Source organism: Gymnoscopelus braueri, assembly GCF_963280865.1.
Source record: "Gymnoscopelus braueri genome assembly, chromosome: 11".
Taxonomy (NCBI): Eukaryota; Metazoa; Chordata; class Actinopteri; order Myctophiformes; family Myctophidae; genus Gymnoscopelus; species Gymnoscopelus braueri.
The window spans coordinates 17,924,041-17,940,770 of NC_137613.1; the positions used below are offsets into that span (position 1 = coordinate 17,924,041).

The 16,730-nt window shown below is 43.8% G+C and overlaps 1 protein-coding gene across 8 annotated transcripts in view; it reads left to right on the forward strand.

Annotated features, from left to right (window-relative positions):
* The first annotated feature begins 564 nt into the window (after positions 1–564).
* The window catches only part of col11a2 (collagen, type XI, alpha 2), an 85,085-nt gene continuing 68,919 nt past the window's right edge, over positions 565–16,730 (forward strand). For all 8 annotated transcript variants that reach the window (XM_080441311.1, XM_080441307.1, XM_080441308.1 and 5 more), the window contains exon 1: positions 565–1,088. In XM_080441311.1, the coding sequence (XP_080297437.1) occupies positions 968–1,088 (121 nt within the window). In that variant the 5' untranslated portion in view covers positions 565–967. The remainder of the gene's footprint in view (positions 1,089–16,730) is intronic.

Consider the following 16,730-nt stretch of genomic DNA (forward strand, 5'->3'; position numbering starts at 1 on the left):
ATAGCGAGCCTTGTGGCACGGATGGCCCAGCCCGGTGCCATCACCAGTAAGATAATGATGGCAAGTAAGAAATAAAGAGAAAAGTAGCAAGCAATTATATTTAGCCCATTTCAGAACTTGGAGAGTTTGAAGGAGTGATTTGAGTAGGTTACTTACTATACATAGAAGTTGCCGTTATTGCCTACAAACAACTACAAATAATACTCGAATCGAGGAATTAACTTGTTATCTCGGTGGCTCACCTGGTAGCAACGCTTTAGTTTACTATACCTCAACCTCCCGTGATCGAATTCCATCGCGGGTACGAGTTAGCAAACGGTTGACTTGAAATCACAGGCTTATCGAAGAAAGTCGCCATTGTTGAGCGTGAAGCGAAATATTTGTGCATAATTTAAAAAAAAAGCCCTGTGCGCAATCTCTCGTACACGTATGCTACGTGTGCCCCCGTGCGCGTAATTACGCACGGCCTCTCCCTCCCTCCCTCCCTCCCTCTTTCCTCCTTCCCCCTGCACGGTCCCTCAATCATTCACACACACTCTCTCTCTCTCTCCACATACACACACACACACGCTATCTCACATTTGGTGGGAGAAAGTAAAGAGGGCGAGAGAGAGAGAAAGAGAGAGAGTGATTTCAGCCAGGGTCTCTCTCTGCTCTCTCCGCTTTAGGCACCACTCATCCCCTCTGACTCAATGGGGCTCTAGCACTAAGGGGTTCAAAAGCGTTAAATAAAACATATTTATTCACCCCGTAACCCCCATTTCTTTTTAGTATTTAAAGTTTTGTAAATATAACATAGGGTATAGGTAATTTATTAAAGAAGGGAGCGTCCGTGAGGAGAGAGGTAACCACGTCTCCAGAGGCGTGCCTTTTTTTTCTTTTGGTGCCTCTCAGTAAAGGTTCGGTGAGTCGGATCTTTCTGTGAGAGGAGGATAGCCTCCACCGTTACCTCCGTTTACTGTCAGTTATGGATATGCCAGATTGCTTTCGGAAGAAGCGGAGGCCTTGGAGGAGCATGGCGGACTTTTCATCCTTCGCCCTGGTAACAGTGGCGCTCGCCCTGTGCCAAGCTGCCGTGGCCAGTGCAGGTAAGATGATGGCTTTGTCTTAATATCTTGTTAATGATTCATGCATCTTAAATATATATTTTGTTGTTGTTGTTGTTCTAAACATAACAAATCCCTACATAGATGCTTATCTTTGACTTTGGGTCTACATACTGATGCGCTCTTTACGCACATTCCAAAAGCTGCAGCTTGGCATTCTTTCGGCCACAGGGGACGCTTAGAAGTTAATGTGACCGTGATGACAGTGGAAACGTTATTGCTAATTAAGAAAATAACAAACTGCCCTTTCAATTATTATTATTTTTTGCCGATATTTGTCTTTGGCCTGTGTTATATCGTCAACTCCCGAGAGGCCAACATGTGATTGGAGCCAAGCCTATTGACAGGTGTCATGATATCCCCCAGTGGTTGGCCCAACAGCTCAGCTATTCCAGGAATTCAGTTATACATTTGAGCATTTTTAAATAGTTCGGGACCTTTTAACATGTGATCATCATAGAAAGATTTATACGGTTATGTTAACCAGCCAAACACTCATATGTGCACAGATGCCTACTTCGTTTCTAGGATGGAACGGTGCACGAGAGGCTCTGCAACATGCCCTCACATATATCATTTCTTCATGCAGCTTACTTTTAGCTTTTAACTCCGATATCATTGCTTTTTTACCCTCGTTTTCAACTGATTTGACAGACAATCCACCAGTTGTATATGCAATAAAGTAGCTATTGAGTGGCTCTTGAGGGACACTTGCTGTTTACCAGTGTAGCCTGTGGCCCCCGCCCCTCCCCGGCCCGCCACCAGTTCTGAGCAGAGTTTTGGGTAATATCATGGCATGTAGGATGTGACAATGATTAATGTTTTTTTTTCAATTTTTTTTTTTTTAAACACAAATTACTGTGGATGCCTTATGTAGTTGCGTGAACACACACGTTTCAATTCTTCTAACCTTTTTTTTTTTTTTTTACTTTAAATACTCGAAGTTGGCAAACAATTCAACAGATTTCGTCACTTTTATATGGTTTAATGTAGGCCTACTTTCAAAATGCAACAGTTTTTTATTTTCTATTATAGGCCTACATACCCTATTCAGTTTTTATTTGTTTTAAAGTAAATTTGCACAACTATTTCCCATCAACTTGTAGCGACCTACAGTATAGGAGGCTATTTATTGAATATGAACAGTCTGACTGTGCATGCACATTCATTGCCTGACCACTAGTCGTCTTCGTCTGGTTATTTATAGGCTACCCCTGAGTGTCGTGTGAGGAGTACAGTTATATATCTTCTATACTTGCTGTTATAGCCTACTGATTCAATCAATTGTATGGTAATAGTTTGGCAAAAGCCTATGACGAATGAATCATTTAGTTCCAAAATGAGATAGTAGACCATTCACCGTTTGAATATTAAAATAATTTCATCGAAAATTATTACATTTTTTAGGATAGTTGCCAACTTCGGTTCTTTCATAACTTTGCAGCGCATCATGAAAGTTAGACTCCCCCCTGCACAAAAAAAAAAAGCTTTCAAAATTGGAAATTAAAACGAATGAATGCTTGCCTTGTTGAACAATTTGGTTGAACGATGATTCAGGCCTACAATATTTGCCTTATTATATTTTAGAACACATAGGAGGAAATACAAATATTATGTTTATTTGACTTAGACTAGAATTTAGATGCCATTCATTGTCTATTCAAGTGGGTTTTTAAGTGCGTTTCTGATTATAATAATTTGGCGCATTCTCGTTATGTTCTTTGGCTCCAGCAACATGTTTAGATCTCAGGAGGTGATTGTACGTTCCCTTGAGTATTTTGGAAACGGAACCCTTTTTTTTCTTTTTCTTTTTTTTTTCTTTTACCTTTTCTATGAATAGGTTATTATACAGTCAGTGGGAGCGCGCTGCGCGCACCAGCAGGAGAGCGCATGGCAAGGCGCTTGACTTGAGTGAATGCGTTTAGTGTCTCCTCTCCCCGTCTATGCGCGCTTTGTATACACTTCATGTTTGTCTATATATATATATATATGTGTGTGTGTGTGTGTGTGTGTGTGTGTGTGTGTGTGTGTGTGTGTGTGTGTGTGTGTGTGTGTGTGTGTGTGTGTGTGTGTGTGTGTGTGTGTGTGTGTGTGTGTGTGTGTAAGCTATGGATATTTGTTCCCACCTGTTAAGGGTGTGGAAATGTATGCAGCACGAGTGTGAATGCGCCTCTGTTACCGTCCAGCACCTTGACGAAGATCTGAAATGATAAGAAATGGCATGCGCTTGCAATAAGGTGCTCGTTTTTTTTACCAAAAATGCATTTTCAGCCCATGTAGCTTTCGATAAAATCAGTTATTATGTATGAGCACAAAGTAGGCCTATGCTCCAGTTTTCCTCTGAAGCTGTCTGTGTTCCTGGATAGGCTACAGGTGTGCACGTGAAAGCATCCAGTTTGTCTTCTCATAACCTCTCTCTCTGCAGGCAGTGAGTTAGTTGGGTCGTTTTCACACAGTAGTGGATGGCAATCATGGCCCTTTGACTTGAGTGCAAACTATAAAGCACCCCACCCAGCTAGTGAAAGACCGATTTAGAGAAAACTGTGGCCGCTTCAGAAAAAATGCCCGCCTGTCCCCTTTTTTTCCCTTCTCTTTTAAATGTTTATTCTCTTTTGCCTGGGAAAATGAGACGACCAGAGAGGTGGCCCCTGTGCAGCCACCACGGCACATGAAAAGAGTGGTGGAAAGGGCCATGAAAGCAGGGTTTTGTTGCGATGAGGAGAAAATAGGGGCAATATTTTCTTGACATGGATGTTCCCCAACCTCATTTTCAAAGCAGAGTTCTTCTCAAAGGCCAGTCTGTCTCACTTCAGCTTAACATAACATACCCTCTCCCCACACTTACACCCTCCCTCTCTCTCTTTCTCTCTCTCTCTCTCTCTCTCTCTCTCTCTCTCTCTCTCTCTCTCTCTCTCTCTCTCTCTCTCTCTCTCTCTCTCTCTTCCTCTGGGGTAGTGAATGGGTCTTCTATGTGGATCAGGCCAGCTCAGGCAGCTGTAGCTGCTGCACAGCATACCTGTGACTTTGCGTAAGTGTGTGGACATTTCTGTCAACTCTGGTGGGTCACATCATGTGATGAAGGCCACTGATGGGTGTCTGGTATCCCTTTGATTTCTTCTCCTCTCCTCCTCTACCTTTCCAGTGGCACTTTGGGCCTACACTGAATACATTCACATCCTCACTCTCATAAACTCTCTGTTTCACTATCTTTGTTGTTTCTCTCCATTTCTTTGCTTCATCTCTCTCTGTGTTTAAAACCTCATCTGTCTGTCTCACACTGTCTCTCTTCTCATTCTCATCTCCTTCTCTCATGTCCCCCCCCAACCCTAACCCTAACCCTCTCCACTTTGGTCTCATACATACGCTAAATAATAGAATTCAACTCATTTACCTGTGTAACATCTACCAGCGCTATACTTGTCAACCAGTGCGTGGCTCGCCTAACACCAGAGTCTACATTTCTCAACGGAAGTTTAGGGAGTTTAGGGATACCACTGCAGATGTGCTAGTACCATACACATTGGTTAAAACCACATATAGTCATTAAAATAACTTAAGCTTTAATTTTACACTGAGTTAAAATAACACTGGATTGTAGTGTGTGAATAGCATCCCCAAGTCAGGTCTTTCAAAAAAGCTCAGCGTTTACACATATACAGTAGATATCCATACTATATGGACAACCCCTCATACTCACAATAGAGAAACCCACAGGCCACCAGGGTGCTTACGGGTTGCTGTCAACGTGTTAGCCTTGCTGGCAGTCTAAGTTCAGCATTTAAAGGTCATTCTTACCATTATTGTCTGTGGACAGCAGGGGCAGACTAATGTGCACATTGACATGACTAATGAGCTGGCAGAATAACCAAGTGCACAGCACACATACACAGATGTGTGTGTGTGCATGCATTCATATGTGCGTGTGTGGTGCAGAGTTTTCAGTGTGTAACCATACCAGTGTAAACTGTCAGTCAACGTGGCCACTGGCAGGCACTTTACAATGAGCATGATAGGACTAGACATGAACTCTACACTCACCAGTGCCGCCTAACCATGAAAGTACAATATAAACTGTCTTAACTTATCTTATCTTATCTTATCTTATCTTATCTTATCTTATCACCCCATCCTGTCTCACTGGCATAGACCACAGGTGTACATTTACATGTTTGAGTTTAAAGCCACATTCTGATTGTAGGGTTGAAATACACTCACATATGACCGGTGGCCAAACTTGTATCATAGATGCTAAAGCGCTTCATTTATCCGCCATGCACCAGGGGGTGATATGAGGTCCCCGCAACCCATCAACATTCCCTCATAGCATTAAATCCCCCTCGCAGACGAAACCACAAGCACCACCGATGAAAAGGAACATCAAGAACCACATGGCTAGACTGACAAGCAACCTCATCCCTCTTTGCCACAGCCGCTCTGGTTTGTGATGTGACCGTGTGTTAAGAAGAGAGTGGAGAAAGATCATTCCGTCTTAGAAGAAGATAGCTCTGCCAGAGGGGTAGAGAGAGGAGAGCGTGCCAACTTTATAATGACAGAGTGTCTGTATGGAATTCTATTCCCAGTCGCTGTTATTTAGCTGCTGCTATGAGGCCAGTGGAGGTGGGCGTGGGTCGTGGGAGGCCAGATGTGTGCTGCCTGCAACATGCATGCATAATGTACAGTACAGGCAGCGCATCTCTTTTACAGACCTCACAGTCTAGCCATAGCAGCCCAGAAGACAGCACGTGCCAATACTGTAATACTAGGTTCATCTCAGCTTTCCCCCAGAGCCAGCTGGGGTGGGGTTGGCCACACAAGGCGAGACACAGAAAGTTTAAACGACCAAAGTATTTGAAAGTCATTTTACTCTAATGTGATTAACAACTTAGCAGGTGATGCTATTTTGTGCCACTAGCCATGAATTAATGAGGAACACAAATCAGAATAGCTTTAACCGCTTCGTGGTCTACTAGGTCCCCTCCTTTTTCCCTCTACACCAAAAGTCTTGGCAAAGAACAGCTATCTACTGTAGCTTGTAGATCTGCTATTTTTCACCCCAGAATAGGGACGCCATAGGGTTCATGTGATTATAATTACTGCTCTTAATGTACAGGAATTCGACTAGGTTTCACAGACACACATTATGGATAATAATGCACTGCAAGGCATAATTATGATCAACTATATATCACTCTACATAAAGTAGTAAAGTAGCGTATTCAAGCAGGATAGGGGTAGAAATGTATTAGTGAATACACCTAATCTTTCACCGATAATATTCACCATGTCTAAATTAGTGCCTGATTAAATGAAAACCAGCAGTACACAAGGACCCTAGTTAAAAAACACAACACCAGCAATACTGTACAGACATCACATTTCAAAGCAGCAGGTCTTCAACATCTCCTCAGGCAGTAAAGTATGACCATAAAGGTGTCAAACGGTTTCTGAGGTGGGGATTTCCATGCTAAGAAAAATTAACAACTTGTTTTGTTTCTTGCTTTCACACACCTCTTATCGCATTTGGTCACTTGCTAGACTTTGAAATGAGTAGTAGTAGTTGTTCTGTATAGTCTAGAAAGACTTACAATAAGAGAGTATAGGCAGGAGGTTCGGTGCCTTGCTCAAAGACATTTTGACAGGGGTCATGGCTTTCCTCAACTCTAACTTTTCAATAATGGTGTTCTAGATGTGATTTATTTATAGATGGAGATTTCTCCTATATTTCCTGAGGTATTCTTATGTCCTGAATCACTTAGAGGCCCAGAGGGGGCCTGTCGATGACAGTTGAGCCACTCCCCTCCCCTGCTTGAGCCACATTTACCTCAGATGGCCGGAGATTCAATCTCCCCCCTCTCCATTGCAAAAGAATGTAAAAAGTATAGTGTGTGTGTCTGTGCTAAGTCACGGAGCAGAGGTGGGACCAATTGTGTTTGTATAAAGTATTAACCTCTGGCAGCCTGTGGGCTAAGTACAGTCATATACCCCTGTGGTGAAGAGTTACTATTTGCCTCAGACACTTTATTTGACTTAAGGACGGGTTTCCCAGTGTGTCTCGTTGGCTCAGCTGGCCGGTGTACCCTCCCACACAGGCTGCTCTGTGACATCATGGGTGTTAACCCCACTCGTAACCTGTGGTGCGTGTCATCCCCTGTCTGTCCCCAGTCTGTTTCCTGTCACCACCGCCGTCCCACAACACACAAAGGCTTTAGATAGATGATCCGCTTCATATCATTATAACTTTTCACACGGTTTTGGTGGGTCACTGTATGACTTGTTGCCTTTCTTTCCAGTGACATCAGAGGCCTCCTCCATCCATATTTACTTAGATCCCTCTTTTTCTGAGGTCATATAGAGAGGCCTTGGCCCTTGCAGTGCCAGTGGTCAGCTTTTGTGGCACCAAATCATATGCAATATACACATATACACGCATGAATACAATCATATATTTTAATTAAATATGTATTAAATAAAACAATTGACCCACAAGGGTCCATCTTTAGACAAGTTAAATTAACACTCCAGATTACTTTCTAGGGTGAAATGGCACGGCAGTATAGAGTTTATGGGAAATGACTATGAGTTCATGCAAAAGGTGAATGGGAAACTCCAGCACCTACTGTACTGTCCATCCCTTTGAGCAAAGCACTAGTCGCTATAGCGGGCAGCAGTTCCAGACTGTGTGGTTGCACTGGGCAGCGCCCAGGTGTGAGTGGGTGTAACAGGGTGTGAAGCAGGACATTGCAGTCAAAGAGCATCTGTGCTCAGCCATGGAAGTACTGAGTGTACCCACTAGTTAAGCCCCCCATGTGTTCCTACACAGTAACTCTTAACTCTTAGAGTCTATAAATGTAACCAAATGTACCCTTACGGGTCCATTTGGTTACATTTGTAGACTCTCAGAGTTACAGATGGATGAATTACAGTACAGTATCCACCCTCAGCCTCCCATGTCTTCATATAGAAACCGCACACCATTCCAGGACATTACACGCTGGCAATGCCACCGTGGCACAGACCCAGACTGGCACGGTACCACATAGAACACAGCATTGTGAATCACTCTGGCACGGCACACGTTGGCAGCAGCGGCGCGTCCCATGCACCGAAAGGGAACGCTGTATAGAGAAAACCCACATAAGACGGCCCAGCAGTGCTCTGACCGTCAATGACAGAGTGGTTTAGAGACGCGACCGGCCTCCAGAACCACACGAAATCCTGCTTTGCCGGTGGGCTCGGTTCCCGCTGGGCGTTAGCTTCTCCGAGCGCAGTGTCAGCTATCTCAGCTATTTCAGTTACAGTGTATTGTAGCTGTCCATCTTCATGAAAGATGAACCACAACATTAGGATTAGATTACACACCCCATGAAGCTTTGAATTCATGGAGATTTTTTTGGTTTTGTCCGCATTCCTAAGCCAATAATTTGATGACCGGCGGAATGATGCTAATGTCTCCGGTAGGAGACTCCGCAAGTGTCCTACCGCAGACTCCACCGGTCATCAAATTATTGGCTTAGGAATGGAAAAAAATCTCCATGAATTCAAGGCTTCATGGGGTGTATAATTGGTAGAAAATAAGCCTTTTTTTGGGGTGAACTACTCCTTTAGGTAGACTCCAGTGAGAGCTACAGACTGGGATGAACTACTAGACTAAAATCCAGCTGTTCAATTAACGCTGAAAGTGTAAAGTTTACCCGGTAACATTAACTTTGCTGTGCAGTGCTGTGGTCCAGTAGGCGTTTAAGACTGTCATTAAAGCATATATATAGTACAGAGCAGACACTGTATGGTACACAGCAGGGTTTCTCAACCAGAGGGTGGGGACTCAAAAGTGGGTCAGCTGACTTCCTAGCAGGGTCACATACAAGGAGCAATCTCCAATGTGTAAATTGTGCATGCTGTTTGCATTTGCTTGCATTTCCACTGTTGACATGTAGGCAGTGGTGGAAAAAGTACTCAAATGTTTTACTTAAGTAAAAGTACCAATACTGCAATATAAAAATACTCTGTTACAAGTAAAATGCCTGTGTTCAAAATGTTACTTGAGTAAAAGTACAAAAGTATTGGCATCAAAATATACTTAAAGTATCAAAAGTAAAAGTACTAAAATGTTTGAAAATAGCCGATCTACAAGCTCACAACGCGTTGTGAGCTTGTAGATCGGCTATTTTCAAATAGCCTAGGTATAAAATAGGGCTAAAGTGGTTAATGTATGTTTCATAATATAATAATATAATCTGAAAAGTAACTAAAGTTTTCAAATAATTGTAGTGGAGTAAAAGTACAATATTTACCTCTGAGATGTAGTGGAGTAGAATTAAAAGTATTGACATTTGGAAATACTCCAGTAAAGTAAAAATACCTTAAAAAAGTACAGTATTTGAGTAAATGTACTTAGTTACTTTACACCACATGTAGGTTTGCCTACCATTTTGTTCTTGATTTTGCTAAATATGTAGCACCCCAAGATCTCACTGTCATCATTATATGTTACCATTATATTTTCCTCAGTCATGCATGCCCTGTTGAACAATACATCCAGAGTATGTGACTACAGTAGGCTTGTATAATGAGTGGCATTTCTCTGCACATTCCCATAATTTTCAGTCTGATAGAGTAGAAATGCATGGAACCAACAGGAATCCATCAGGTTTTCCTCTAGCATCCTAACCAAGTTTATGGATAGGCTCTCCCTTTAGTTGAAATTCACAATACACACACAGCGGGTACGTCAGACCCTGTGTATTGGTACATATTTTGTATCCATAGCTTTCCGCAGTTTAAAATTGACATGATGATCTCCACCACATTAGCAGGTGCAGCAGTATTTCATTCCAAATCCACATAAATGCGTTCCGTTTCAAAAAGCCTCTATTTGTTTTACAGCGTGGGTAGCTATGATGGATTTTCTGTCTGTGTAGATCTACTTACATTACCGGGCATTATAAATAAATCGTAACTATAGAGCGTGATGCTGGAAATTACAACTTGCAGTGAGCGCTGCGCATACAAGCACCCGCCTAGCCATCATGGTCAGCTGGCAGACTGGAGAGAGATGGCCAAACTGAGGCACAGAACCAGTAATTGAGGATAAACTTGGTTTTGTTTTGTCGTGCATTCATTTTCATCCTGAATAGCTTTAGAGGTCTTTGATGTTCTTCTCATTCGGCTTTCTGTTTTTGGTTTGTGTTATTTTTTCACATATTCTTGCCTGCATCGCACATCGCTCTCTCTCACATCCTGTCTTCCAAAATCTCTCTTCCTTTTTTCGTGGAAAAAAGTCTATTCTCCTTGCAGGGTGAAGCATAAGGTTTTATTCAGACATCCACAACAGCAGAAAAAGTGAGCGCATCACAGCGGAAACAAATGGGCACAGCTCAGCCTCCCGCCCGGCTCCACCTAGAGACTTCCAACACTCTCCTCTCTGTTCTGTGTCCTCCTCAGTTCTCTCCCTATCCCCCAGAAAGCAACCTCAAAGACCTCTCATAGTGTTCCTCCTCACACACAGAGGCGGAGGGCTGCTATTCTTGCGTTAGTAAGCCGCCATTAAATTGTAATATTCTATTATGTAAACCAGAACATTACACTAATGGACAGGGCATTGCAAATAGGAAGAAACGGACAGCTGTCCCCGCACGACCAGCAGCAGTTACTGGTCCTGTTAATGGAGTCTGACATTCGTTTGACATTAAATGTCAATTTGTCATATTTACCACTTAAAACCTATATGCTTCACTGACTGGGGTCCTCCAGGGGTCTGCACTTGCACCCCTTCTTATATTTTTAATCTCTACCCCAAATCTGAAAATAGCCGATCTACAAGCTCACAACGTTATGAGCTTCTAGAACGAGATACCTAGATACCTGTTATTGTACTAGATGCCTAATGTACTACTTTGCTCATGTAACCTTTACTGCTGTGCTGTCTCTGGGACCTGAATTTCCCCCGCGGGATCAATAAAGGTATCTATCCATCTGCTATTTTCGTCAAATGTTTGCCTATTATGACATAATAAGGACAGAATAAGGACGCCAGGGTTCATGTGGTTATTATGGGTCTTTTCAAATTTTGTTATCACACCTTCTCTCTCTCCCTTCCGCATCCTATTGCCACCATCACTGGCACACTGTAAAATCCTGAGTGTAAATTTATCTCAGAGATTGTAGAAAAAGCACCCACAAGGGGCCATCATGCACCAACTCATTTCCCTGAGTCTTAACAGGCGACCCAGCCACCCCCCCCCCCTTTACCGTGTGTGTAACAATGTCCGTGTTGTGTAAAGGTGAGAGTTGAGGGGTCGTGGTGTCAGCTGGAGTGTGTGTCCGGTATTTGGCACCGTTGTATTGGAACGCCGGTGGGAAAGAAGAAAGGAATAGAAAGCAAACACACACACACACACACACACACACACACACACACACACACACACACACACACACACACACACACACACACACACACACACACACACACACACACACACATGCACACACAGAGCACACAGAGCACACAAAGTACACAGGGTAAGGGTGTCTAATGGCTCCAAGTCCAGGGGTCATCCAGGGAAATGAGGGGTGACCACAGGGGTGACGTGAGAATCACTGTAGCAGGATCACCACTGGGACTTGATTAATGTTGGACCGACACTAACAAAAGACTGCAGTGATGGTCCCAGGCATAGACTACTATGGCATGTGTGCGTGTGCCTGTGCATGTGCGTGCGAGAGAGCATTCATGTACACACAGTAAAAATCATCACGGGTCCATTTGGTTTCATTTGTACATTCTCAGAGTTAGAATTTGAAAAATTAACAATGAGGACTGTACTGTGTATCTTGAAATATATACAGTAAATACATGTGTAGTGTGTGTATGTGCGTGCGTGAGTGTGCGTGCATGCGCGTGAGCGTGCAAGTGTGTGTGCGCGTGCGTGTACGTGTGTCTAGTCCTGTACCTGCTATAATTGATGTGTTTATCCAGATGCCAGAGCTCTGTAGCTCCAGCGAGTGTGATGTGAACAGGCCCATGCTGTTTACCCAGCCAGTGTTTAGACAGCGGGAGCTGTTTGTGGCTCCATGTTTGTCTGTGGTCCGCTAAGACGTTATACAGCCTCTCTGCATGCTTGAGGCCGAGATAGTATGGATACACTGTGGTTCACTGTAGACAGAGGCACTGGTCAGCAGCATTTGGCATTGTTTGTCTTTTGAGGCCGTGTGTGTCTATTTCTGTGTCCCAATATGCGGTCAGCCGTGTGTGTGTTTCTCACGTTGTGTTGTACGCCGCGCGCACATATAGGATTCAGCCATGTGACACGTGCGTGACACGCAATAATGTGTTTGTCCTATAAGTTTGAATGTTTGAACCTTTAAAACCTTTAAAAGCTTAGGAAGCATGAGCTCGACCCTGGCCTCCCTAGGCTGAAGGGGACTGGTGTAGCGCTGGTGTAGGGCAGGCGTAGCGCCCAGGATCACTTAGGAAATTGGCACCGGGTGAAAAAAATGGGTTACAAAAATCGTGAAATAAAAAAAATAACTTTAAAAGCTTATTAGTTTGTTTGTACGTACTGATTTGTTCTCAATGTAGTATGTACATATGGACATTATGTGTCCTATTGTTTTAATATTTTCTGTATTTTTATTTACTTGTTTGTAGATTTTATTATTATTTGTATTATGTTTTAAAGCTCAGGACTCTTGAACCAGCTCATGTGGCCTTGTGGATAGAGTGTCTGCCCTGAGATTGTGATTCTGCTTTGCACTCAGCATCAAGGGTTGATTGGGGGGTTGATTGTGACATACTAGCGTCATGTCCAGGAGGTGTATTTGTACATCATGGCTGGGGTATTTTCACACTACAGACACAGGAGATAGGCTCCTGCCCAGCTATAGGCCACATGGCTCGGCAAGGCTTACTTATTACTCTTGGCTAAAAGATGAGTATGAGTCTGTGTGTGTGTCTGTGTGTGTGTGTGTGTGTGTGTGTGTGTGTGTGTGTGTGTGTGTGTGTGTGCGTGCGCGCGTGCACGTGTGTGCGTGCGTTTGTGCCGTGCCTGCCTGCATGCGTGCGTGCGTGAGGGGCACATGTCTTTGAAGGCTTGAAAATTGCTCTGGTGGTCTCAATGGTCCCATCTGTCTGTCAACAACTGAACTATAGCTACTCCATCTAGTGGTGGCTGAGGAGAACAGCAGTAATTGAAAACATCAATTAAAGGTTCAAATCGGTCGTTATTAGATTCGATTATTCACCTGGGGGTCGGCAGTAACTTCCAGGATCTTTTTGTATCACATTTTATATTGGTCGTGTACGTGTATGGTTGTCTGTAGTAGCTAACACAAGGGTGTATGAGTTTAGGATTGCCCCCCCAACTCGTACAGTAACGCCCTGCTTCTGGGGGACACCACTAAGCAGAACTGTATGCCTTGCTCAAGGGCACACTGGTTGGTAATAGTGAGGAAGGGGTGAAGGTCTTTTAGCCTCACACACATGCTGGTCTTCCCCGGGCACCTCCTTTTCAGGGCAACAGTGTAATTGGCTGGTGTTTATATATCAAAGGACAACGCCCATCTGTAAGCAATTAAGGTAAGGAAAAAATACAGATGGAGAAAGAGGGAGCGAGGGAAACAGAGAGAGAGAGAGAGGAAAGACTACAGAGTGCAAAGAGAGGGAGCTTGTACCGTGCGGCGATGTTATCTTTGCGGGTGTGTTTTGTCGTATTTCTGTGGTTCTTCTTTCTTCTGCCGGGGGCCTCTGAGGCAGGAAGGGCCCGGTCAGCGTATGTGGGCCAGCCAGGCAGAGAGCTGGCGAACAGAGGGGTACATTGTATTGGGGGTGGGGGGGGGACCCCACGTATGCAATCTGATCCGGGACCCCCCTCCCACCCCTCCTTGCCACCACTGTTTACTGTCATACAACTGGCTGTTCTTATAGCCACTGTGTGTCTGTGCAGAGTAGACCTCCCTACTTCTCTCTACCTCTCTCTATAAACCTCTCCCTACCTCTCTCCTGCTCTCCATCTCTCTCTCTATCCATACTGGCATCTCCTTCAATTTCACACCTCCTTACAACCTCCCTTTGACCCCAACCCCCCCCCCCCCCCCCCCCCCCACACACACACACACACACACACACACACACACACACACACACACACACACACACACACACACACACACACACACACACACACACACACACACACACACACACACACACACACACACACTCCCCTCTCTCTCTCTCTCTCTTTCTCACTCTCTCACCTGGCTGTCTGTACCTTTCCTCTTTTTCTCTGCCTCACTATTTCTGGACATCTCTCTCTCTCTCTCTCTCTCTCTCTCTCTCTCTCTCTCTCTCTAACTCTCTCTCTTCTTTCTCTCTTCTCTCTCGAGTCTTTCTGTTACTTTATGTTTTGATCTCACATTATTTCTGTCTCTGTTTCCTTCTGTTGGCATTCCCGGCCCCCTGAGGACCTGTTTGAAGTCGCTTCCTGTTTTGGAGAGTCAGAGTAGCATTATGTTATGATTCATGCTCTCCTTTGCCATCTCTCTCTCTCTTCTTCTCCTCTCCTCTCCTCTCTGCTCCCCGCATCGTTCTCTCCTCTACCAGTCTCTCCATCTCCTCTTTCCCAATGTTCCCAATTACTTCATTCCCCCTTCACCCTCTTGCCCTTTACTTGTCTTCATTACACCCCCCCCCCCACACACACACACACACTCAACTTCTCTCCTTCACTTCCTTCTTTGTCACAGTATGACGTTAATGGCCGATGGTCGAGTGTCTCTGAGTCAACATTAACGCGCCATTTGTGCCCTCCACATAAATATTGCTGTCTGCTGGGCTGCCGGCCCAACTGTTAACACTGGGCGTCACCTAAACACGCGGACCGCCGCTTGAGCACGGGTCCATTTACATTGTGTTGTGAATAACTGACGCTTTCTTTGTAAATGCTGGAGTGGCCCAGACTGAACCTTTGACCTGGCCAGTCCGCTATGCGGCTATGGGACAGTCACTCTCTAAGCACCCAGGCAACCCTGGCACCTTCTGCTTGAGGGAAACCACACCATTACCGAAGGGAAGTCATAACAATGCATCGCTTCACTTATTGCTTACAGTAGAACGCAATAAAGAAAAAAAGCAAAGAAGTTATGAATGCACGGTAGTCATCCCTAGAGGTGTTAAACTTCATATTCTCTCTTTATACTTTGAGGGCTTTGAACCACTTGTACTTAATTGAAATATTATATATATACTGACCTTACCTTTTGGGGTCTCTGAGTTCATGAAACACTGATGTGGAATTATATTTAGTTATGGTACACTATACAACCCTGAGCCTTAATTCTTCTATCTATCATCTATAATCTATCTATCTATAATTTGAGAATTAATGATATCCATCTATAATTATCAATTTTCTCCTCAGTGGGTTGGAAAATCACCCTGAACTTGCAGTATGTGCATTGACCATTGGCATATGCAGAGACTGACAGAGCAGATTGTTCATTTTTCCCATATTTAATCTGATAATTAGCATTTTTTGCCATCTCTGCATAGTTGGGGCGACAGGCTTTGGATCGGATTTGTGGTTATTGGTCGTTTGTTGGTTGTCAGGGTGACATCACGACCAATTGGTGGACAGGCTCTGGGGTCTCTCAGGAATCAGGAAGAAAAGTGAATGTTTTGGCGCAGACATACCAAAATTATAAATCCTTTCTTATGCTTGTTTAAATAACCCTTGACCTGTCTCATGCTGCATTGTCAGTCTTTGTCTTGTGTTTTTCCAGCCACGCCCCCAGTCATCTCGTTAGCCAATCATCTTGTTTTCCCTTATAATTCCGGTCCTGCCCACTCCAGCTGTACCTCTGTTTGTTTGTGTTTGTTGTTAGCCTCTTCATGCTGAGCTGTAGCCTCTGTTTGTTGAAATAAACATGGATTAAATCTCCTGAACCTGTGTGTTCAGTACAGTGGATACAGCAGTGCTGTTTTCTAACTAAACTAATATAGGGTGAGTGCAATCAAAAAGTGCTGTAAACAAATAATTGTTGATAATCACTCTACTTAAAGTTTTTGTATTGTGCTTTACCAGTATGCAAAGCCCATGCAGTCATAATCCCATAATCCCCCCCCATAAATCTCTTGCTTATTATAGAACCTGGAAATTATAGCTTGTTAAATGTGGCTTGTAAATGAAAAATGACGAAACTTAGTAATTTCATAAGCTCCATTACAGCAGATCTGGGTTGGAGTCCTGTCGCCACCACCCTGGCCTTTTACCAAGGCTGTGTTTGACTGCCACCACAAGTTTATTATAACAAGTGCCAGAGTGTGCGCCTATAAATAAGCTTTAATGGGGTGCTAACAGCAGAAAGAGCCATTAGTTAGACCCACCCCAAACACAGAATGGTTGAGACGAGACCAGTTCAAGAAGAGTGTCATGCTGCACAATTCCTTAAACTGGGTGTCATTTGAAATATATATTATTTAAAAAGAAAAAATTCACATATACCGTAGTCATTTTAAAGAATATAAATTATTATAGTAGCTCTCACTCAATATCCTCCACAGTCCACTATGACGAGATCAATCTTCTATCTAGGCAAGAGCTAATAAGAGCAGAATTTCTGCCT